At 38.2% G+C, this 26,167-nt stretch overlaps 1 protein-coding gene across 1 annotated transcript; it reads left to right on the forward strand.

The window, feature by feature from the left end:
- The first annotated feature begins 6,441 nt into the window (after positions 1–6,441).
- Positions 6,442–25,047, forward strand: mpzl3 (myelin protein zero-like 3). Its single transcript, XM_084717113.1, has 6 exons — positions 6,442–6,661; positions 10,666–10,832; positions 19,567–19,780; positions 22,007–22,163; positions 24,008–24,077; positions 24,335–25,047. Exons 1-6 carry the CDS (start codon positions 6,562–6,564, stop codon positions 24,413–24,415), a joined length of 789 nt encoding a protein of 262 aa, XP_084573239.1. The 5' UTR covers positions 6,442–6,561; the 3' UTR covers positions 24,416–25,047.
- Positions 25,048–26,167: the final 1,120 nt, after the last annotated feature.

Genomic DNA, 26,167 nt, shown 5'->3' on the forward strand with positions numbered 1-26,167 from the left:
TGCATTTCAGTCAGCACACAATCATAATACCTGCCAGTGTCAGAGCAGTAGTTAAAAACAGTTTTATCCTCCAACTGTTGGCTGAGGGGCTTATGTCACATCACATTACTCAGATGAAAAAGCATAAATGTGAAGTTGTTGTCATTAAGTGTGAAGGCCGAATATTGATCAGTCAGAGCGTGACTGCATGCCTGCACCTGTCCTGTGTGTTGTGTGGGAGCGCACAGTCAGATCTGAAAACCCTTTGATTGCAAAATGTCCTTGAGAGCCTGTTTTCTCTCCATGCATCTGTGAATGCATCACCTCTACTAACAAAAGATTGTAATACCTGTCTTTCTTCCTTTTTATGACCAAGTTTTGTACTTGTGATGTAATAATGAGCAATATAATTATAGATTTTTTTTCTATTTTTTTTAGATAATGCCAGAAGTATTTTACCATGTTGTTTAAAATGTCACTGTGTGTGTTTGTTATAGAGCTTTTATAAAAACAAAAAGATGTTCTAATAAAAATGCCTTTAAATCTTAACCACACTGTGTCACAAACATTTCACCACACGTAAGAAACCTGTGTAGACACGAGTTGGCCCGTGAAACAAATAATCACACACAACTCGGCAAGATTTGATAGAACTCATCTATTATGTAACAGAGGAATCTTGTTATCTACCATTTATTATGCATCATTATCTTTAATGCACTACCTCCAGTTGTGTGCTTATGGTGCGTCTGTCTGCAGAGCTCTTCACTTGTTTACCTGTAAGCATTACCGCAGTGGCTCGTTTAATTTGTTGCTCATGCCTGCCTCTGACTCAAGTCTGGGTTTGCTTGTTTGTTGGATGAGGTGTTCATGACTACAAATATGTTACTCTATACCTCTGTGTGTGTGTGTGTGTCTGTGTCTGTGTGACTGTGTGAGCCTATTTGTGTGCATTGATCAAAGTCTATCCTTGTGGGAGCAGCCTTAGTTACTGACTGACAGACCCAAAGTGTGTCCGTGTGTGTGAGTGTGTTGTTGGGGGCAGAGCAGGGTTGACTAACACTGAAAAGAGGGACGTGGTGGGCGGGAGACAGAGTCTGTTTATCCAAGCTAAATAATTACATTTTGTTGAAGAGAAAGGCCACTAGTGCTGAACTGATAAAACAACAGTGGGGGCTCTAGATAATCTTGTTTGTATCACCAAAGCTTTTGTTAATTACTCTCGCAGAGCTCAGACATTGGCCTCCAAATAATTCTACCACTTCACTAATCAGCTGTGGGTGTAGAAATTAACATGTTCAGGGCTTATTTTATAAACAGTTACTAGGGTCTGTTAATGTTGTTGTATGGCAGCCATGTATGCAACTTAAAGGGATAGTTAAATTTTTTTGAAGTGGAGTCATCCATAGTCAGTGTTTTACCTACAGTAGATGTGTAGTACGCTAAGCAATGTACTGCTGTGGACAGGGTCAGCAGCAAAATGTATTTTAACCACATAAAAAAGTCTTGTTGCTTTGAAGAGAGCGATAGTTTCTTGTCAGAAAAGGTAAAGCCGCTTAAACAATATATAGATATTGACATTTTAGGTGGCCATTTATTAAGTGGCTAAAACATGTTTTGCTGCTGACCCTGTCCACAACAGAACAGTGCTTAGCCTCCTATAATGGTAGATGTAAAGCCTTTTGTCATCTACTGTAGGTAATACAGTGAATATGGATAAAGTACTTCATACAACCCCATTATTGGAAATCTAAACTATCCCTTTGCCATTTTGTGGACATAATTTGACAAAGATTTCTCTAGCACAGCCTATTTTTTGCACCAATGCTCAACAACCATCCATTGCAGAAAAAGCAGATATACCATTTTCTCCAGTGACAGCCTCCCGAATAGACCAGAATGCAATGCAACACACTAAACACTTTGCATTTTGAGTGAAGAATATGACTGTTTTCTTGACTGTTAGTATGCTGTTACCACTGTTATCACTCTCTCCTCCCAAACAAACAGAAGCACATCTGCGTGCAACAAGTTCGCGCTTGTCCTCTGGTGGTTGCCAAAAGGCATCGTGAACAAAAGTATGATGAGGAAACAAAAGAAAATAAATTAGACATTCCCAGAAAGATATTAGCTGTTCTTCCCAACACCCCCTCCTGATAATGGCTCTGGCATTTGTGTCAACATCTCTCTGTGCTGCATCTACAGGATGAGAGCAGGTAGCATGCACCAAACTCCTGGGAGAAATGTTCTCAACCATTCCTTTCTCATGACTCACTTATTAAGCAATTCTCTACCACAATATGTTCACTACTGCAACAGACATAGATCACTTTTGTAAAGAATAGACAAGAAAGGAAGGGCAACATTGTTTGCAGTCTTTACTAAAGAGGAAATTAAACCTGTCTTTCTCTGTCTCCTACTTGGTTTCTGTTTTGTTTCATCTCTCGCTCTCTCTGTCTTCAGTCTGCATTCCACACCTCTGGATGGGTTGTACCTGGCACAGTGATGTGGAGAGGCACTACATTCCTTCACTCACACACACTTATACACACTCGTGTGGACACACACACACATAAACACGAAAAACATAGGCTTGGCACGTCAGGTTGTGGAAAGAAAACAAATCTCCTCAGTGGTATGTAACTATACGACTTAATGTCGTACGGTCACTTTGTCTTGACGGCTTTAGTTTTCCACTTGTCCCCACACACCCACATAAGCACTCAAACACCACACACTTAATCAATTTACACTAAAGGTGGAGAGTCAGTTTTATTTGCATCAGTGTACTGTATGGAGTAGGGCCTCCTATAGCCATTTAAGCTGATGACTGATGCTGTCATACTTGTTTGCGACAGCCCTGAGAAAAGTTTGTGTGTATGTGAAACCATTAAAATACATTGAGTGCACTGGAGTGCAGCAGATAAAACTTTTCATCAACTATTCGGTGCATGGAGTGAGTGATGAAAAGACTGAAGGACTCTCACGTTTTTGGCTGAAGGACTATGGTTACATACACCATCTGGCCCCAACAATTTAAATCACCTTTATTAGTCCCCTCCAGTGTTGACAACAGAAGAACAGGGCTCTTGTTGACCAGAGTCGCCAGAGAGCCAGTTAGTGGGGAAAGCCCTCATTGTGACTGAGAATATTTCAGCTGAAACTGAGACCACACGACTGTAACCAGACAGAGAGCCCCTGTACTCAAGCACAATACATAACACAATGTAATGGTGCGTGTGTGTGTGTGTGTGTGTGTGTGTGTGTGTGTGTGTGTGTGTGTGTGTGTGTGTGTGAATGTGCCCAGGTAAGAGGCACATCTTCAAACAGAGGATGGGGAGTCTCTATCAAACTCAAGCAGATTATATAGTATAGCTAACACAATACAACGCCGTGGACCGCAGAAGTTGCGAATGCTCCCAGGTAAGGCAAGTCCTGTAACTCAGCATCTATTCAAAAAATGAAGCCCCAGTGTGTGAACTGTTATATAATATTGTTACAGATACAATAGAAACACTGTACTTGTGAATGGATTCAGGGAGGAGAAAGTCACCGCCTAACTCTCTACATCTACATCTCATATCAGAGGGGGTATCCACAGGGATTTGCAATGAATTTAGATTTTTGCAAGGAACTGAACATAAATGCCAAGTACAGCCAGGACAGAGTATAAGCACACTGAAAAAAAAAATCATACTGGGATTTAGTGGACTTAACTAATCTTTTCTCAGTAACTCAACATAAATATGCAGGTTTTATGTATCCAAGGTAATTAAACATTCAATTTCCAGTATTAATTGAGTGTTTTGGAACACTTAAGAAATGATAAACATGAGTTCTTCTAACATGATGTCTTGACTAGAAATGATGAATTGGATGAATGTACTGTACAGAGTTCAATCAATTCAGAGTTGTTCATTTAACCAAGAAATCTTAAACTTATTGAACATAACCTTTTCAAATACCTCAGTCAATTTAAAATTTGAGTGCAGTCCGGATGCCAATTTTTTCAAGTTAAAACAAAATAGTTTATTTTGACAGTGCTGGTGTACATTAATGCACCCGTCTGTGAAGAACTGCAGCATCTCTGTCAAAAAGTAAAAAGCAGTGGAAGTCATTGTTTTGCAACTCACAAGTAAGTTTCAAGGCTTTGCACTTAAGCCCCAAGTCAAGACAGGCCAGTTTCAACTCCTAACCTTCGAGCTTCGAGCCCTAAACAAATGTTGTAATGTGCTCTTCATGAAATGTGATGCAATTTTAACAAGCCTTGACTTAATGTTGGATGTTGTTGCATCTCTGTCTGTAATTTGTGGCCCAAAAGTGTTGCATACATACATGTAATTTCTTTTTTGTTGGCCAACACAGTTTTTGTACTCAACAGAATTATCTTTGGTATAGGTCAGTAACGTAACGTTAGAGCTTCTCTCTTGCAACTTGATTGGATGACGTCACATTGTTTCAAACAAAGTGGTTCAGGGGAATTTGCTGAGTCATGGTGGGAATGAATAACGTTAGCTGATTCAGTAAATGAAAGGTCTGATTGAGTGATTGATTGATTGATTGATTGATTCATGGCACACTTTGAAATAACAGTCTTTTTAATCTTCAGGCTTGAGGAAGGTATAAGGAAATTTAAAGTCACAAGGCTCAAGTCCAAGTGAAATCATGAGTCATTGGGGTTAAAATCTGAGTCAAATTTGTGACTTGAGCTTGACTCAAGTCCAAGTCCACACGTTTGGTAAAGAGTGATAAAACATTGCTTTCAGATACATAATTTTAACCAAATCCCATCTTTATTATGCCAGAATCTCACTGTCCTGGCCCTCTCTCACAGGCATAATCTTCACATGATCTTGTAGTGAATTAGAAGTTAGTTGTACCATGAATCACACAGACTAATATCTATTTATTGTATGACAACCCTACTTTTCTGTCCCTTATTAGCGAGCTGCTAGGCACGGCTGTTTATTCATTTTAATAAAGTTAGGGTGCAATGTTTAACAGGAGGAATAAGCATTTCCCTAAAACTCATTAACTCCACATCAAAATAGTTTTTCACTATACAATTAGCTTTTTTCAGAGTACACATGGGAATATTAGCTTAGAGGTTTTTTTTTTCAGTGGTGCCATGCTGTTATGTATTGAACTGCAAATAAAGTATTCAGTGATACAGACTAATTCTGTCAAACATTAAATCAGTTTATGGCACACTGCTGATAGTGTATTTCAGGGACAAAGGCCCCGAGTAATAGAGGATGCTGCTCTGATTTGATATCCTCTGACGTGTCATGAAATAAACTGAGGTTATGCAACACAAACTACAGCATCTCTGTTTTCAGAGCAGAGGAAATGTTCCTGGTAGACCAGATGAATGTAAGGATGGAAATGACAATCCAGACCAAAGAAAGGCATAAATAAACTTCAAAAGTACTCTGTATAAACATGTAGTGAAGAGATAAAGCACTACAGCACAGTGGAACTGAGCTAGAAAAACAAATACCTTCTCCCATTAGACATAATTACAACAGTAAAGACAGGAGATCGGGGACAGGGATAGTGGAGAAATATGCCTAGAAATAGCAGGGGAGTCCCACTGGAGCATCTATGGTTTTATACAGAAGCTGGCTGGGGATGATAAGGTAAGGACTGGGCCTCAGGCCTCCACACAGAAGGGTCATATGAGGGGATGAAGATGTGCAAAGAGAATGTATTGTATTGTAATACGGTTTCATTTTGGCTCCACACCCCATGCCTGGTTTAGAGATGTGTGTCAGCAAGACTCATGTTCATGATCAACATGGTTATTTGGCAGTTAAACTGCCAAACTACCTAAGTCACTAACACTATCTTCCAGGACAACCTTTCTGAGTCCCAACCCCCCCAGAATAATTAGGCTGGTGTTGGTAAGTTGTCATTTTTCTTTTTTTAAAAATACTGTTTTTTTTTTTATCAAGGAATTACTGACAACCCTGTCTTCAGCAAAAGCTTAATTACTCCATGTGAACAAGATTAACCATTTTATTCTGAATAGAATAAGTCTAGGCCAATCATTATTATTATTGTTATTATTATTATTATTATTATTATTATTGTTATTATTATTATTATTATTGTTGTTATAACACCAAATATAAAGCTCCTGAAAATTCTAATAGTATTTATTTAGCTTGTGTGAAGTAAAATAATGTGACAGGCCTTGTGCTATATCCTTTTAGAAACTGTACTTTGTTGACCTTTAGTGGGATATTGAATTACAGTAGGATATAACCTTTAATATTTTTGATATTATAAACACACTGCTCAGTCAATACGAACGTCATAGTTATAGATCATAATCTTTTTCTTTTTTCCCTTTAATCTTTCGTTAGGGTGTTTCACTTCAGTTAAGCTCTAAAATAATGTGTTGTTTTACTCCCAATGATCCAACATCTCCACTTCCTGATACACCTGTTTGTCAGGTAGGATATAGTCGGACCGCAGTCAGCTCTCCTCGCGCAACGGAGAGTCTGAGTCACGACGAAATAGACTATGGGCGGAATTTTACTGAAAACTTTGACCCACCTTTGACTTGTTTTCGTCGTCATGCGAGTGAACTCGTTGTCACATCTTAAAATGCGTCGACCTCGCCGGGGGAATACCGCTCTGAACGTCGTTTTGTTGCTGTATTTGGTCTCCATTTTCGGTGAGTAAACAGGCCAGAGCTGCACTTTCATGTCGCTGATTCAGCTCAAGTTACAACAGACAGAAACTCTGCCTACATCCACATTAAAGTTTGCACTAGCAGGCTGGCACTACTGGGTGCCTCAGTAAGGGTATTTTTCGATAGTAATGTCGAAATCTTATTTATGTAGCTGCGGTGTGAATTTTTTTTTTTTTTTAACTCACTTCCACAGTCTACGTCTCATTCCCACAGCTGCCTCTCTGTCAGCGCCATGATTATCTCGTTTTATTTTCAGTGCTGGAAAGTAATTAAATAAATTTAGTACTACACTGAAGTGAAGCGTTGAGGCACTTGTACATAATTTGAGTATTTTCATTTTCTGCTACGTAATTCTGATAAACTCCACTGCATTTCAGTGGAAGATATTGTACTTTTTGTTCCACTGTGTGTATTCAGATTAAAAGTACAAAATATAAGCAACAAGATTCACAAGCTACCCAGCAGTGACAGCCATATAGCAAAAAATATATATATATTTTTTTATTATTTTATTGATTAATTTCACTGTTGATTGGTCTGTCGATTATTTTCTCCACTGATTAATAAGTTTTTTGGTGAAAAATGTCAATCAGTGTCCCTCAGAGCCCAAGATGATGTGCTCTGATTATTATCAAAGTAATTGGAAATGAATTAAATTACTGATTAATAATCAATTAACCGTTGGAGCTCCACCTTTACCACCTTCAACATCAAAGTGATGTACAAATTAATGTTTAAGTAATTACAAATTGTATAGATCCAGTAACATAATATGACTTATTCTGAAATAGACCTGCATAATGAGTACTTTCACTTTTGGTATTTTAAGTATATTTTGATGTCAATACTAGTACTTTTACTTTGTAAGCAACATCAGAGTATGTGTCTTTTACTTATAAAAGAGTATTTCCTGTGATATCGATACTTTTAGTTAACTACAAGATCTGAATACTTTTGCTGCTAACAGCTTATGCATTTTACATAAACGTGATCATGACATTGGAGTGAACGCCAGCTCAGACACATTTAAAAATCGTGGCCTGTCTCTCAATTAATGATTGAATTTTGAGTGAAGAAGTCAAAATGGTTGATAGAAATCAGCTTGCTGCTGCTGTGGATATAGAAACAGCCCATAATAGTGACAGGACAGTGTGAAAAGCCAGGCTCAGAGGGTTTCTGACAACTGGTATGCAGTGAGTTAAGAGCACTGTCTTTTTGCCAAGTACATTACAAACATGGCTGCAAACTGAGGGCAGTTGTTTGCCTTTCTCTGAAAGCATATGACTTGTTATTGAAGGAATGACTACTGTGCTCATTTAGTCAGAACTACCAGAATTTTAAACTTAAACACAAGTGTAAAAAAGTGAAACTGTCTCTTTTGGTACCATGCAAAAAGAAAAAAAAGGTCATAGGCATCCAAAAATAGGAGAAATCCTTTCTTTTTTCAGTATTACTGACCTGCACACAATGCCGGTATAGAGAGAAGTCACTGAAAATGGTCTGGTTTTACATTTCAGGTTAAATTTCAGGTAGGACATTAAAGTTTGAACTGTTCTGCAGTCTTGAATGAGTACTTAGATCATCTTTATAGCTTCAGTACTGTCTCTGCTACTGAATGTTAGTATCATTATTTTCAACACCTTTTGTCAAACACATTTAGAACAGACGACATGAAAATGTTGGAGCATATTAGTATCATCGTGTTAGATTTTGTGTCTTCTGTGTGCCCAGAGCAGTGTCCAGCAGGATATACAAATGTAGCTTGTTTTTTCTGCCAGGGTCATATCCAGTACAGCAAGGAAACTCTCACAATATGTCTTCCCTCTCACTTTTAGTTTTTTTTTCTTGATTATATGTCCAGACATCTTGTAGGAACTAGGTGTCAACATGACCACTGATGTGCTGCCAACTTTCCTATCCCACCACCAATTACTTCCATGTCTTCAAGTTCAAAAGCAGCTCAGCTTTCAAGGCTCCTCTGCTTGATTTCCACTTTTATGAAGAGATAGCTTTGTTCATGTTTTTGACTCGCTCACCCCAAGGTCTTTGTAGATGAATCTGGCTGATCACATGATATTCCTTCCACTCTTTATTGTAGGGTAAACTTTGTCCTTATCATGGCTCTTGGGGTCTCTGATGGAACCAGTGGTGTCAGTCTAAGATCGGATATGCCAGCTGAGGGCTGGAGGCAGATTGAGGCCTTTGCTTTGAAATTGAGGGCTGTTTCATTTATGCCTCCCAAAAAACAACTGTGTATTAATGCTACTAAATAGGAGTTGACATGCAAATATAACCAATTTTTCATGATGGCTTCCTGTTAAAGGCCAGGGGGACAGTGATACATTATGATGACGCCTTTTGTATTTACCTCACAGTTTACCTCTGTGGAAGATGTTAGTCTGCCCATCATGTTGGTCCAGACTGAACTGTCTTGACAATTACTGGATGGATTGCTGTAAAATTTCCTACAGATGTTAACGGTTCAGAAAGCATAGATTTGAATGACTTTGGTGATCCTCTCACTTTTCCTCTAGTGCCACCAAGAGGTCACAGCTTTCACTTATTCAATGAAATACAGTGATATCCACTAAATGGATAGGCGCAATAATGTTAAAATATGTATTTAATAGAAGTCGTCTCCACTTTTGAAGGTTTTATCCTGCACAATGGTCTGAACTGCGTGTCACTTTCCTGTTGTGGGGTGAAAACAAGCGCTGTGAAATTGTCAGGCCAGTTAATCCATGCGCATATTGACACTTCATTGTAGGTTAGTTAATGATGTTTCTAAATATATTACATGTGTGCCAATTGTGCCAGTAGACCAAAGTGAATCAGAAAAGAGTCTTGGTGATAGTGTAGGAAAAGTTTTTACTGTGAAAAAATATGGCTCTACCACTTCAAACAACCTGCTTTTAGAATGAAGTTTGGTTTAACAGCTTGTCTACTCGAAAGACTGCTGAGAATAGAAGGTTTTTTCTTATTAATAAAGGTGATTGTAGAGTCAGAACTTCTTGCTGAGACATGACGTTGCTCCTCACCCAATTATCGCTTGCCATCTTTCATGATTAGCGCGATGTCACTTGGTACAACAATGTAAACAAACAAGGACCGGTGTGTATGACAACGGCTGTCTCGTGTTTGGAAAAGCCTCCAAAACTTTGGGTAAAGTTTGGATCATGTTATGGAATGTGGTGTGAAAGGAAAACAAAAATTTCTTTAACACTCTACACTTTTTGTCAGAATGTCATGAGGCATCCCGGATCTGGGGGGTCTTTTGTCGTGTACTGTGACACATTACATGGACACATACTGCACTCTGGTTGGCATGAATGCTGCTATAAAAAGGGATTGTGAAGGAAAGGAAAGTCATCTGTTTCTCAGTTTGTTGGTTGGGACATTGTCCTCGACCAGCTGTCCTGGCATGCTTGGACAGCTGGACATGAGTTGTTATGGAAATCCACTGAACCCAACATTTATTAATAAAAATGGCTTATTAATGACTCAATGACACAAAATATTTTAGGTTCTCTGTCAGAAGAAGCTTTCAGTATTTGGCACATATTCTTTGGTACAGTTGAGCAAACTACCAACTATCATTTGTTCCAGTATGAAATGAAAAAACATCTATAGACACAAGGAACATAGTTTTACTGGAAGTTGAAGGCCCTTTTCAGACAGACATGTAGATAATCAAACACAGCAAGAGAGGCTGGTGAGAAACTTTATCTCAGTTCAGTGTCTACCAGAAGGAATTTGCTGTGCTGTCACTTTAACCACAATCTGGGCATGTCTGTAGATGCTATCAGGATTTTTATTTACTATTTTGCTTACAGTGAATAAAATGTTACTGACAATGTGTCCTTCTTTCTCTTTGACTATTTCCCCTCCACACCTAAACATGCTCTCTCCTCTCTTTCATCCCTGTCCTCTGTAACTCTTTCATCATCTTTTTACTCTGCTCCTTCTTTCTGCCATTTCATCTCCAGCCCCCTCGCCAGTCTTTTCCATTACAGTGAGTACTCCAGCGGAGCTCCATGCATCTAAAGGGGACACCGTCACATTCTCCTGCACTTTCACCTCCACTAGCAGGCCAACCAGTAAAATGAGTGTCGACTGGTCCTATAGACCCCAGAGTGGAGGTCCGCCACAGACAGTGAGTAAACATTTATCAGAATTACTGTGAGAACAAGGCTCTATTATAGACACTGATGCAGCAGCTGCAAAAATGACCATGTATGTTTCAGCTGAAGCCACAGTTGCTGTCCATTCAAAATATAACTTGTATGAAGCTCCCTTCTTCCAAGAATATGTGTGCAAAACATTCTCCATAAAACACTTCCCTGAACTTGTTTTTGGATTTTACCTATTCACATTTCCTTCAGTAAATGTACAAGAGAACAAAGAAACTGACGCTGTGCTGTGCACAAGCCAAATAATGCTGTAAAAGTTGCCAATTGAAAATGTGTCTAAATTTGGTGAGGAATTATTCTCTGGGTGCACTGGATTACACTATTGATTCAAAAACAGCTTAAATGATTAGTTGATTAGTGTAATAGTTGATTGATGATATTAATCGGCATTATGATGATAACGGATTGATTTTGAAGATTCTATGAGATGCAAATATTTGCTGGTTCTCTCAGCCCACCATGGTGGTAAACTGAATATTTTTGGATTTTGGACTGTTGGTCAGACAAAACAAGTAACTTGTGTAGGAAATGATGGCATACAGGGCTGCAGCTACTACACTGAAAGAAAGGCAAAGTCAACTGATAATGCTGGATAGATATATAATTAAAGCCACATATACACACAAAATTAATGATCATTTAAGTTAGACCAAATTTCAAGTAGAGGAGGGTCACTTTACTTTTCAGTCTTTTACTCAAAGTTTTTTTTTAACGTACATACTTTATTTACCTTACCCTTACGTTATTTTTTATATTATAGAGAATATTAGATATGTCTTCAAACCAAAAGTAGATAATTTCCGTTATAACTGCACATGTAACTCTTGGTTCTAACAGTCTATTTTTTATGGATGCCTCATCAAGCAAAACAGAGCAGATCGAGCGGGCAGGAAGCTAGTCAAAGAAGGGCCATAGAGAATCCAATCAAAATAAAAGACCCAGTGTGGGCTTGCATTGATTAAAAACTCACAAAAAAGAGGCTATTTAACAATTTAGCCTACTTAGCCACGGTAGAAGCAAAAGAAGAAACGAAAGAGGACCAAATCAACAAAATCTGCGCAAGTGAACATGATGAAGTGGGCAAAGCATTGATGCTTCAGAAACGCTTCTGGTGGAACATGCAGCAATGTGGAGAAACATCAAAAATGTGGCGTGCCCACTGGAATCAATGAGTAACTGGTGTAAGTGTAAACAAATACTTTCTGACATAAATAATTCGTTGATTATTTGAGTAAATAATAAAATAATCCACAGATTGGTCAACAATAAAAACCATCATTAATGCAGCCCTTTTTGTTTTAAAAGAATAATATGTATTGAATTTCAGTTAATTTTAAGACCTCACACAGACTGTGTTCATTGTACAGGTGTGTGACTTCCATTGCTCACTCTGTACAAACAGGACTTGTTTGAATATCTGGTTCCTTTATTTGCATGTGTGACCAGTTTGACGTTTCTGTCAACCTGCACCCTGTAGTAAACTTAGGTTAGCCTCAGCTTTAATGCAAATACTCTAACAATATGTTTGATGTATCATGATTAAGGTAATGTCCAGGCTTTAGCCATTCACATTCAAGCCCAGCCTTTGTGTCTTTCTGAGGCCTCCCCAGGAAACCCCAGCTGGTCAACTACTGTAATCCCCCTTCCTATGTGGTACTTTCGTGGTCTTGTTTGAAATGTGTTCAGATGTATCCATCCCAACCCATAACTGCACTCAGCCCTCTAACCCCGCACACTCCGGCTTCAGTTTCAGTGACCATTCCACTAAAAATCCACCACATGATTTAAGCAGGTCCATTTGTACTTGAAGATACCCATCAAGTGTGGTTCTATGTAATTGCATTTGGACCATGGGAATCCATAGTGTGGTAGCTGCAACCCTATATGCCATCATTTCCTATAGGAGCACTCAGAGTTAAGTGGAGGCTAATGTTTTGTGGCTCCGCTGATATGGAGTGCTGTTGGTTTAGTCATTAAGATGCAGTTGTCTGGTTTAAAAGTGTGTAGGGGAAAGAGGAGAAAAAAGGAAATGGTACGTTGCATCTTGAGAGGGTGTTGGCGTGTGCATGCTCGTGTGTATCAGTCAGCTAATACCTTGAAATTACCTCACAAAGCCACACAGGTATTAGGTGTGTCCTCTGCTGCCAAAGAAAAAAAATCACCAGTACTTGTATCGTATCTTTCGACCCTGCCCAACAAGTTTCTCTCTATCATGGATGAATAATATGTGGCACTTTCCTGGTACAGCTCATAGATGGAACCAAGTCTGGAAGTTTCTAATTTCTATTTCTAAGTCTTCATTTACTTTGCATCCAATTTCATTAGCAGTTTTGGCTGCTTTATTGGCCTGTGTGTCCCGGCCGTATATCACACTGGGAAAGACCATGAATAAGCATGTGAAAGGCTCCATCAGAAAATATCATTTTGCAGCCAAAGCTTTAGTGTCAATCTGAATTGCTGCAGTGCTTCAGTGGCTTGCATAATTACCTCAGTCCTGATGAGAATTAATTTTGCAGATTGGAGAAGAGAGGCTGAATGTTCAATCAAATATCAGTGGGAGCTGATGGTAATTGGAGGATTTGGCAATTGAATTCTGCTGAATAATCCTAAAAATAAATATATTATTACGATCTAAAACTTCAGTTAGGTACTGTTCTTAATTGTGTAAAAGCTTTTGTTTAAATTATCAAATAGATTTATAGAACAGGTGGCCCCATGGGAAAACAGTCCAATGTTGTTGGCTGTGTTTCAGATTTTCTCATGAGTTTAAATGGAACATCGGGTCTAATGTTTGTTTCCAGACTGAGACAGACTCTCATGTGGTCAGTGACTTAATACTGCTGTCACGCAGGTTGAACTGCCAAGTGCTCCAATGATCAGCCATTGGATGAATAACAGCAGCAGGTGACTAAGTGTATATCTGCCAGGCCTCCAGTCAGACTGTGCATCAGAAAAATGCTGCTGATAGACACAGTGTTGTAAAAACATAAAACTTTATCAGTGTCAGTGATTGTTCAGGTGATTCTGTGTTTGATTGCCTCAGTTTATTGAAAGGCTGTACACAGTTATCCATGTTGACATTGTTGCTAGTTTGTAAACTTGTAGACAGTAAATGTACTCTCTTCATTTGAGGCACACCTTTTTGCATGATCTTGATTTAGGCTGCACCGTTATGTTCCAGGTCTCTTCAGGATACATGTCATTTAAGCATTTTTTTACCCCTAGATCCCAAACATACCATGCTTTGTCTTGTGAAGACAAGTAATATTCACGATTAGCCGATTAAACAATTTAGTGTCTATAACATCAACAAATACAGTGTCCAAAAATAGTTGAAGGACGCCATGACACAAGCTATATTACACAAAGTGCAGAAGCATTCCAGACTAAGTTCAGTTTCAGCCTCATGTAATCTTGCAAAAACAAAAACTAAATAAATAAATAATCAGACACATCAAGAAAAAAGGCCACTGGTATCAATATCAGCAGATATCTAAATTCAAATCTCAGAATTGTATTAGAACTGAACAAAGTGGAATGGTACATCTCTAGTAGACCTAAACCTGCAAGAAGAGGAGGTTGCTGAATCCACTGGGAGTCGTCGGCACCATAGTTTTTATCTGTCCTGCTCCCGGCTGCATGTCTCCTTAACAGCCTTTCAGAAGCGTTTCAGCAGCCTAGCCTTTTGCCCACCTGATTATGTTGATTTGCTCCTCTTTCCTTGATTTTTCTGCCTCTGCCATTGATGAGTAGACAACATTGTTAAATTGTTTTGCCTGTTTTTATGATTGTGAGCAGAGTTTTATTTTGAAAACTGACCAGATTATCTATGCCGTTTCTGTGTCTGACTTCCTGCATGCTCAATCTGCCATGTGCAGCATGACATGACATCCGTCAAAAATGATGACTTAGCATGGATTTGAAGCAAAGTGAAAAGCCGCTCTGGTATGTGCTGTGGTGCTGCTGCTGGCATGACAAGTATTGTGTAGATTGGCAGTGATCAGTTCCGGCAGAAGTGACACAGCTGTAATGTGACGTAGCCATGTCAGGTGGACCACACCTGTCATTAACCACAGTGTGTGGCAGCTAACTTTCCTAAATGACATTGTTACCCACAGACACTGTGATTCTGCTTGGTCTGAAACACAGATTTTACACATTCTAAACAAGAAGGATGTTTGCTTATTTTTCTTCATAATGTCATATACAGATATTTTTCATGATTGAAATGATTATTATCTGCATTTACTTGCATGAGACTTATTAAGGTTAAATATAGGATGAAGAGGAATAGACCTTTTCACATCAGCTGTTTAAAAGAGGTTGTAACACTGGGGATGACATGGCAGAGGCTACAAAGGACTTGACATAGTTATGAAGATAGTCACAGTGGGGTATCCTGAATGGCACTGGCTCGCTTGTGGGTGTGAATTTGGACAAAAATCAAGGACTCTCCACTTATCAACATGAAGGTGGATGAGTGACTAGAAGATGACATCCTTTAGCAGCTTTGTGCCTTTTTAGAACGCTTAGGGTGCTTTTTTGGTGGCAGTGCAATGACCAGACCACTGCAGGCAGTGCTCCGACTGGTATTTTCCTGACCTTAAAATTTGCTTTGCCCATCCTTGTGGTATTTTACACCCAGACGTCCCCTGAGTTTACCTTCATTAAATCACGTGCAGTTGACACAAGGCTGCTACAGAATAACAACACATGCCTCTGCAGATACCAGACTGGTGCATTGTAACTTGGTATTTTACCTGTTTATGCAAGGGATTTACATAGCTCCTGTGCATCAGACTATTTTCCAGCTCAAAAATTGTTTTTTGTGTTATAAAGAAAATGCTGTCACATTTTAAAATATGATGTGACCATACCTTACCACTATTTTTTTTTAATTATTTGCTTCTATAATAATTGTACTAATTAACTGTTAAAAAAACAATCAACCGCTTGCCCTGGCTGCAGATTTGTGTTGTTTACACTGTGATGTTTTTGGACAACAATATGAATTCAAGTTTTTCATTTGTTGAGCTGATGTTGTCATGTGTCACTGTGACTGACACAGCTGTTTCAGAGTGATGAGGCCAGTGGTGTGACTGGCTGACAATTAATTTATTAATCACCACACCCTCTGATCTATTTAAAGTTTAACTAGGAGTGCCATGGTTGCAAGACACAAGACAAACAATTTAAAATAAAAACAAAGAACAAATTACAAAATTATAAGATATCAAGACATTCTGCAATATTCAAGGTATCTACAGCCAGATGTATGTCTTAGCCGATTCCGATTTCCGATTTTTATAAGGGTCTGACCTGCCGTTTCCGATTTTGGCCGATTCTGATTTTCAGTCTTTCTAAGAAACTGTAATTGACAGCATTCACAAACATTTTTGCAACTTTTCTTGTAAAAATTAAATTAGATGTTCATAATAAGACACTGACTATTAAATATTCTTTAAATGCTATTCAAATTTTATCCAAAGTCCTCTAGGTTACAGCCAGGGCTTATTATAGTTTTACATTAAGATTATGAATCAGCTGAATTTTGCGGGATGCGATTTCATGTGATCTCCTGTGGAAGCAGATATAAACAAACCGGAGACGGATGCTGTGCAACAGTTTGCTGCAGTAAAACTTTGCCGTGAGAAAAACAGATGCAGTAGTTAAACGAGTCTGGATGAGAAAATGTTTGAGGAGACACATCAACACAGGTTGTTTATTCTTCAGCCAGAACAGGAGGTGAGATTTTAACTGTCCCTCTGTGAACAGCAGTCTGCTGCTGGCTAACATTAGCCTGAGGAGCTAGAGAGTTTACGGCTGTTTTGCAACATTATCAGCTGCTCTGACTCGTTGTAGACTGTCTGTCTTCTCTTTATCCTGTAAAAACCCCCGGGAGCAAAGACAATAACTTCCCATATTTTTGTCGAATGTAGATTTATAGGTAAGAAGAAAGCAGACCATGAACATTCAGCTTCACCCAGCATTTTTGCACTTGTGATACTGCACATACATGAACCAAAATAGCAGGTGCACTTGGAGACACCCACACAGTCTGTGCAACCAGACGTACTGCTTTGCGCTTGTCGTTTAGGATTAAAATAGGCCCCTTTTGGTCTAATATGGAAGAAGCGGCATGAATTTGCTGGATGCAAAAACATCCGTGGTGTTTTAAGAAGAAATCGATAATTCCATTCAGTTGTGCTTTGAGAGTACAGATGAAGGCCATGCAGCTCTGATCTTATCCTGCAAATAATCTAAAAGCCTCTTGATGTCTTCATGTTCCTTATCCTACTCAACCAGCTCAATAGAAGATGTATTCTGGAGAAGTAATGACCAGCCACTCATATTACATGACTATTTAGTCGTAATAATTGTACTTCTTTATCTTTATCTATCTTTATCTTTTCTGGTCTAATAATGAGTTTTATTCTTTTTAGCCATTCAAGTTGGTATAGTTCGACACACTGAGAAATCAATCAAATTGGCCTTATTATTCTTAGTATTCTGTATATGTAAGTCTGACTGTACTATTATTGTGTGTTGCAATATTCAGGGAGTCAAGGTCATTTATTATCATCATACAACACAGGGTTCTCCAAGGAACTTGGAGTTGTAGTTCATTCATACGACACACAATATATAATATACTATATACATACAGATAATTTAATACATTCAGAATGGAAAATATATGACAAAAACAAATGCATATATATATATATATATATATATATATATATATATATATATATATATATATATATATATATATATATATATGTATATATGTGTGTATATATACACACACACATACGCCAAGGAAATAATTCTGTTGTTCATTCTTTGAATTTGCATAAGGTTGAATGTAAACAGCAGCAAGATGATGATGATATGTCGACATCATCATATAAGAAGTTCAACATCTGGAAACATTGTCCATCAACTATGATTGTGTTTGAGCACAAAGCATAATCAATGTAAACACCCAGAGTTTGTTTACATGTGTTGCATCCTGCTAGCTCTGAGTTAGCTGGTTTACTATAGCTTGCTTGCTTGCTAACATTATTGCTAGCAAAATACAATCTGAGTGGATATGTTAGCTAGCCAGCCTACCAAATGACTATACCAGCTAACGTGATCCAACGATAGTACTGTTAACTTCTTTATTATGACAAATGCTGTTAATTTTAGCCAACAATAAATCTTATATTGTAGAAAGCAAACATATGTTCTACTAGCCTAGAGTAATGCAAGGCAGGGGCGGCCAACTAGCTAATTAAAAAGTTAAGCTAAGCTAAGGTTAGTTAGTTGTTTTGTAATGTTTTGCAAACGGCATGGTAGTTCATATGGAGAGAGAGCAACAGGATGCTGATTGCACTTCACTTAATGGCCACCAGGTGTCCTCAATAACAAGAGTTTTCTTAAAGGTCCACATAGAACCTTTAAGAAGTAGAAGAATCTTCTCATCCCATAAGGATTACGTTATCCATCAGTCTATTGTAACATTCAGATTCCAAATAATGAGAGACATGGTTTTCACTGGACTGGAAATGAAAGTAAAAATTGTCATTTATGAAGTATCTATTAACTAAAGCTGTCAGACAAATGTAGTTGAGTATTACGTGAGTCAGATTATAAATTCTGCAGTCTAGATGTCAATCATACAAGTGTATGAACAGATTTAATAAGTGTTCAGCCCTGCTCGAACCCTGGGTAAACTCCATTTTCCCTTGTTGTGCTTGTCTTTCACTGTCTTTGTTGAATGGGTTTCTTTCATTAAATTTATATTAAATGTATAGAAAGTGAACAAAGGGTCAAACAACAACATAAGATACAAACTGTATCTAAGACCAATATAGCAAATATGAACACAAAATATATTCAGGATTAACATGTCTACCTCCTTAAATCTCCATCAAATCTCTTTCCGGTTTTACATCTAGATTTTTCCCCACAAGTCTCTGGTTAGCAGTGACAAACTAAGACATCATGAAACTCATTAAAACACAAACTCTACACTCTGTGACAAACATATCCTGTAGTATTTCCACATTTCATTCCTCCTTCTCCACCCACACAAGCACACAACACACTCATACTTTGGATGTCATTCTTTGAAGAGTTCTGGGTCAGCTTGACGTGGGAGTAATGACGAGATGGAGTTTGTCGCTGAAAACCAACTTGTGTACAAACTCATTTTTGAGGCACCTGTGGTTCTATTTTCTTTTTCCGTAAGACTTGTGCTCGCACATGAATTTCTTTGCCTTGTGCTCGATTAGATTTTTATTCATGTTTCTAAAACTGAACAGGCAGCCCTCTTCACTCTGCTGTCGACAATATTGCCAAAAGAAAATGTCCCACCACCATCTGTCCCACCACCTGTTGCTCCACACACTTTTCCCTTAGGCAGAAAAATGAGTTAATAAGTTAGATATAGGATTGATGATTCTTATTATATGAGAAATGATCACTGAGTTGTAATTATTAAGATGTTGCTCTCAACATTTCTTTTTTCTTTCTTCAATCGACCTATCAAGTTGTGTTAGTCACTTAGTTCACGTATTTGTGTTTTTGTTTCTACTTCCCAAAGGACTAAATTTGATATAATTTGACACCCTTGATCAAGGCACTTTCTATTTAAGCCCACCTATCTGTTTCATACAAATAACATTTTTTTTCATCTTCCTCCAGTTTTTCCACTTCTCCTCACGGGCGTTCCCTCCGCTTGACGGTCAGTTTACTGGTCGTATCCGGTGGCAGGGAAGCCCGGCGCGTGGGGAAGCGTCCATCTCTCTGATCAATGCCACGTTGAACGATAATGGGACCTACGCATGCTCAGTCCGAAACCCTCCTGATGTCCACGGGTCACCAACTTCACACACTGTACTCACTGTCACACCAAAAGGTGAGGCGGTGCGCAGAAACATAATGTCGGAATTCTTTATCTGTGTTCCATGGTTCTCCAAATCCACAATTAAATTTGTCATGTGTTTTTGTGTGTTATTCTCACTGAAATTGCTATTGCAATATGCGATAATGAGTGGGAATGATCATTTTTGCATTTTGTGTGTGTGTAAAAAAAAAAAAAAAAAAAACTGATTTGGTTCTGGCTTTGCTATTTGGACATTGCACTTGGCCATATTGGGATTTTGATAATATTGCGATTAATTGTGCAGGCCTAATGTTTAAACCTTTTTTTTTACACTGATGGCTTTGTTATTGTTCATCTATAAAGTTTTGATTTGTAGAGGTAAACAGATCACTGGTTTCATGCCCTGGGAGGAGTGCTGATCCTGCATTTGATTTCAATTGAATTTCAATTTAGAATTGAAATTGTGACCCCTAATATTTAGCCTTTCTCCAGCCAACTCTATCTGGTGCACACTAGAATACACGTAAGATAACAGATGCATGTATTCATGCTTATCCTCTCAAACATGAATGATTTTAAATCCCTCACAGTCCTTGTCCTGATTTCACCTCAGGTTTTTGGACATGGTTTTCCTCACAGTTAATTACAGACTGTGTATATGCAGAGACAGGACTGAGATGAAGTAGTTTAAATTTCTACTGCCAGCCTCTAATTTTTTAGATAGCAGCCTAATCCAAGCATCTGTTTATGTGTAAACCTGTCATGTTAGCTATATTGGCTCATACATATAAGCCTGCCTCTGCTGTCAGCAGACTGAAGTTGGTTAGAGGCAGGGGCTTGTAGTGAAGAGTAACTCATAAGATCTAAGTTACTTACTTTAACAGACTGATATAAATGTTTTTGACCTCAATTTATAGTTGTCGTTAGATGAAGAATCATTAAACTAATGGAAGATAAATGGTGGAGGGGATTCTTTAAAGACATTTCAACATTTTGGCAAATACACTTATTTTATTTTCTGAGGTCTAAAGTTGGCAGCAGCAGCAGCAGCAAGGAGAGGGAGGCTGGTTGCTGCTTTGTGAGCGTGCACGGCCGCTGCCATCTGAGTTTATGATGGTTGACCTTTTCCAACTTGCTGCTGCGGCTTGTTGTGTAACCATGGCAACCACAGAAACTACAAATGAGGGAAACTATTTAGAACCTGATTTTACAGATATCTTAGTTCCCAGAAAGACTCGTCTCTTTACCAGCAGGGAACAAACAGATCAATGAAGAGAGACAGCATTGGAGTAGCATCTGGCTCCAGATTCAGATTATCAGATCTGGGACAATCAACAGTGTTTATGCAACTAGTTAGGAAAACGTGCTATATTGATCATGTCATATGGTTAATCATTTCCTTAATGTAAAGCCAAAACCTGCTCTGTTCAGCTGTGTGTTGAGGTAACTGGGAGCCATGGTGGTGAAAATGCACTCTTGTGCGGCTGATTCAAAACACAGATGTTGTTAGGTGGCAGCTGCTCGCTGTCTGAAGGCACCTTTACTGTAAATTAGAAAATTGATATCACTCTCACTAGGGATGTAACAATACAGAAAACTCAAGGTATGATAATACAATTCTAAAATTCACAATACAATATTTATCATGATGCTAAGAAAAAAAGAAAAATAATGACATAGACATAGTAAATAATAATGTATTAAATAAAAAAAGTTTGATGTGAACAGCATTTTTTTTTGTATAAAATGCATTTTTCCTTTTCCTTCATTGGTAAAGAAAGAAGGAAGCCAGCGATGACCTAAACATGTGCAATAAAATGGACATAAATTGCCATTGGCACTGAATGAATTGTGTATGTACAATTGCAAGACAAAAACAAATGCATGCAGTCCTTTTATAGAATGAAATGAAAATAATTTCATGAATAAAATAATTAATCAATCATGAACCATGGTGGTTATTGTCACAGCTCGGTACAGTATCGAGACATTTTTTTTCAATGCAATATCACCATATTCAATATATTGATACATCCCTAACCTGTACACCTGTGCAGTGAATCTGTAACTGCAGCTAGCAGCTGGTTAGCTTAGCTTAGCATAAGCTCTATACAAAAGTTACCAAATGCACCAACCACTATCTATGTTAATGTGTATGCATGTAATTAGTGCTTTTGTAAGTGAGTATGGCATGATGTCATTTGTGGTCATTAACAGCTTGTTAATGTATGTCTAATGACCTCACATCCTCCTCCCCAGCGCCCAGCATTCGCTTCTCTGATGTTGCGGTCCTCCTTGCTTTCATCCTCGTCCCCTCCGCTATCATCACCCTCATTCTGATTGGACGGATGCTCTGTCCCAAGAAACAGCACAACCAATCGAAGGCCTACAGATCGCCCATAGAGGTCACAGAGGGGTGAGTAGATTTATTCAACCAATCACTGCTGTGGCTCTCCTGGGGCTAATCATGGTTGTTGCTGGCTTTGATGGTCATAAATGTGCTTCTGGATTGCTAATTTGATGAAGGTTAAAGAATTTAAGTTTGAGTTAAAGGTTTGATTTTAAGCTGGTGTACTTGTTGTATAAAGGTGCTATGAATCAATGAGGAGTCCAGAATGCAAGTCTGCAATTAGCTAAACTGCAGGCTGGTTTATAGTGCTGCAGCATTACTCCCTGTGGTTTGGAGTCACTCAGGAGCTGGTATTTGCTCTTTTGGTTGATGTAATACAAGAATATGAATGTTAAACAAGCCAGTACTACTCCATAATACATGTTTAACAGATTGCATAAATGACATGGACAGGATTAAACAATGAGCGGCAACCTAAGCCCATTTTAAACCCATTGTGTGTTTATTCAGAAAAGTCTGTTTATTGCTCATACATACCATCATGTAGATAAATAATTTATTTATATTTTTTCTCATTTTTTATAGTACATTGAGGTTCTCTGTCTAATGCAGTATTAGACTGCAGTATTATCTGCACTCTTTTTTATTTTCTCTTCATTGTTCCCAAACCCACAATGAGATGACCCTGTTTACTGCACTCAAGGATCTTCTTACAGCAGGAGACAGAATAAATTTTTAAAAGCATTGTTAAGCAAAAGCATTTTGGGAAATGTGCTTATTTGCTTTGCTTTGCCAAGAGTTAAATGAGATAATTGATTTGTCATTGTAATATGAAGCAGGAACCAGCAGCCTTGTAGCTTAGCTTAGCTTAATTAAGTGTAAAAACTGGTTATTGTAAATACAACATATTAAAGTATACACTGTATGTCTAGATTAAAGAAACACGCTAAATTGAAATACTCGCTTGTTGTATGAGTTGTAAGAAATAATCTTACAGAAGGAGTACATGCTTATAATGGTTAAATTGAGCAACATGTTAATGGAGTCTAGCAGGTAGTCAAACTGATTACAGTGTTATGCTCGCCTTGCACCCCTGCAGTGTTCCTGCAGCCTGTCTGAGCTTCCTCATGTCTGGAAAGGAGGGCATGGGGCAAAACAAGTGGCTTTGACCATAGACTAGCTGTTTGGAGTCTCTTTGCTAAGCTAAGCTAACTGGCTGTTGGCTCTGACTTAATAGGGACAAACATGAGAGTGGTAATGACCTCTCATCGAATTCACAGCAAGACAGTGAATTCGAGTTTTTTCTGAAATGTTGCACTGTTCTTTAAAAAAATCTCTTGGTGAGAATCAGTTTCAATCACTTTACTAAATTCAGATATTTTTGGGTGTGAATCTGGTATAAGAAAACAACAACTCTTCTTCTTATTATTATTTTATTAATACTAATGAATACTATGAATATTTGATCCTTTTTCTTAACTCATGTTTTTATTTATAATTATTGATAATAATTAGTAAAATAATAAAATTTACTTTCAGTTCTGTGATGTAATGTTTAATTTCAATTTAATTTTTATTTTCGCGCACACACACGCATGCACGCACACACACACACACACACACACACACACACACACACACACACACACACACACACACACACACACACAAAGAATACTGGCTATCATTATTGGTTGGGCTCTAATCTTTATACATAGACCCAAATATTGCTCGTAAAATCACACTTGGTTTATTTCACACTCGGTTTGACAGTGTAAACATCTGTTTCACATGCTAATGGTATTTGGAAAATGATTAACATATGTTGAGAGCATGTAAATACAGTGGTAATAGTGAGTGTGATTATTGTCATTACTTACCATCTTAACTGTTCATTCTGTATTTATCAGAGAGGAGTATGGCATCCACCCACTGGAGGACAAAGCAAAGAGGGCGTCATGCTGTGACCTATATCTGATGGTACAGTGCAGAACATTTCATTATATCACACTATATTCCAGCCCATAAATAACTTAATGAGACATGTCTGCCAGATCCGTTTCATGTTTAATTTTACATGGCCTCTATGTCTGTCAATAGGACTTGAGGGTTTATAAAATATTGATTTTTTTCCAATGTAGTTGTTTTGTGTCTGGATCTGTATGCATGTGTGTGTGTGTGTGTCTCTCTGTCTGTATGTAGCTTCATCTGACTGTCTTGGTTTCTGGTCTGTTCAGGACTCTGACGATGAGGATGGGTATTACGACTTAAAAAAGAGGCCTCCTGTGGATGAAGGCTATGCTGAGTCTCAGTGCTAGAGAACCCTGGTGGTCATGAGATGTAACTGCAACGTCTAGACCTACTGGTGCCTTACATTCAGGAGGTACTGAGTGGAAATTAATGCTGGATTCCTGTCTTCTTTGCCACAGTCAGTCACTTACCTAGTCACTTTGATGTTAACTTTTTGTGGTGACCCCTTTCTGTTTTGAGGCAATCTGAATTATGCATCTCCAGCATTGAAGTTACACTATAAAATGTGTCAAAAATTTGATTTACGTTTTACCCACAAGCTCCTTAATTTCCCATGGCTTCTCAAGAGCCAGTTCACTGTTGTTATACCAGTGAGCTGTGAAGTAGCAGAGGTCTTAATTCCCTAATTTTAGAGCTTGTGGTCTCAACGATATATGATTTGTTTATTCTGTTTGTACAGTTAAGCAGCTGGTATCATTCAGCAGCTGCTGACGAGCACTATGTATATTTTTTTTATCTTGATGATTTGTATGTGTTACTTTCTTATTGTGAAGGAGATAGATAAGCTTTGTATAATTTATTGCATGTGTCCGAGCGGTTGTTCGAAATTTGGTGATGTTCTTGTTGAGGTGTAGTGGAACATTTGTGTTATATCCGTAATATTTGAAAAGAAAATTAATAAATTAATTTCAAATGTCAATTGTGACCACGTAGTGCTATTTATACAGTATATTGTATATACAGTATATTTTCTATATTTTCAGCGTCTTTACATCACTACACTATGTCATTATTGCAGTAAATGTGTGTGTGCATCACTTTACTACTGAGAATATTTAGTAGGGCTGCAATTCACAATGACGACCCCGATTCCAAAAAAGTTCTGATGGAATTTAAATTAAACAATGCAATGATTTGCAAATCCTTTCAGACCTATATTCAACTGAATACAGTACGAAGACAAGACAAAACTTGAGACAGGGGCATATTTACCACTGTGGCACATCACTGTGTCTTTTAACAACACTCAGCAAGTGTTTGGGAATTGAGGACACTAATTGTTGAAGTTTTGAAAGTGAAATTCTTTCCCATTCTTGCTTGATACATGACTTAATGTGTTCAACAGTCGAGGGTGTCTGTTGTTGTATTTCGCACTTAATAATGCACCACACATTTTTGATGGGAGACAGGTCTGGAGTTCAGGCAGGTCAGGCTAGAACCCATGATCTTTTATTACGAAGCCACACAGTTGTAACACGTGCAGAATGGATCTTGGCTTTGTCCTGCTGAAATAAGCAGGGATGTTTTTGAAAAAGATTTTATCCAAAATCTGAATGTGCCTCTCAGCATTAATGCAGCATTTCTGGATGTTGTTGATATATGGCTTCCCATTGCATGTTAGAGTTTTAACTTGCATTTGTAGATGCAGTGACAATCTGTGGTTTTCCAAAGTGTTCCCCTAGCACATTTAGTAATATTTTTATATAATCATGTGATCAGTTTGATCTTGAGGGTCAAAGGTCACAGGCATTCAGTGTTAGTTTTCGGCCTTTCCCCTTATATGCAGAGATTTGTCCAGATTCTCTGAATATTTCAGTGATATTGTAGATGGTGGAATCCCTAAATTCCTTGAAGTTGTGTATTGAGTTATGCTGTTGCTGAACTATTTTGCATATGCCATTTGTCACAAAGGGGTGAACCTCGCCCCCTCCGTGGTTGTGGACAATTGAGCCTTTTGAGGATGCCCCTTTCTTTTGTTGCCCCTGTCCCAACTTTTTTGGAATGTACTGCAAGCATGAAATTCAGAATATGTACAAAAA

The sequence above is a fragment of the Lutjanus erythropterus genome, chromosome 4, assembly GCF_056507025.1.
Source record: "Lutjanus erythropterus isolate fLutEry1 chromosome 4, fLutEry1.hap2, whole genome shotgun sequence".
NCBI lineage: Eukaryota > Metazoa > Chordata > Actinopteri > Lutjaniformes > Lutjanidae > Lutjanus > Lutjanus erythropterus.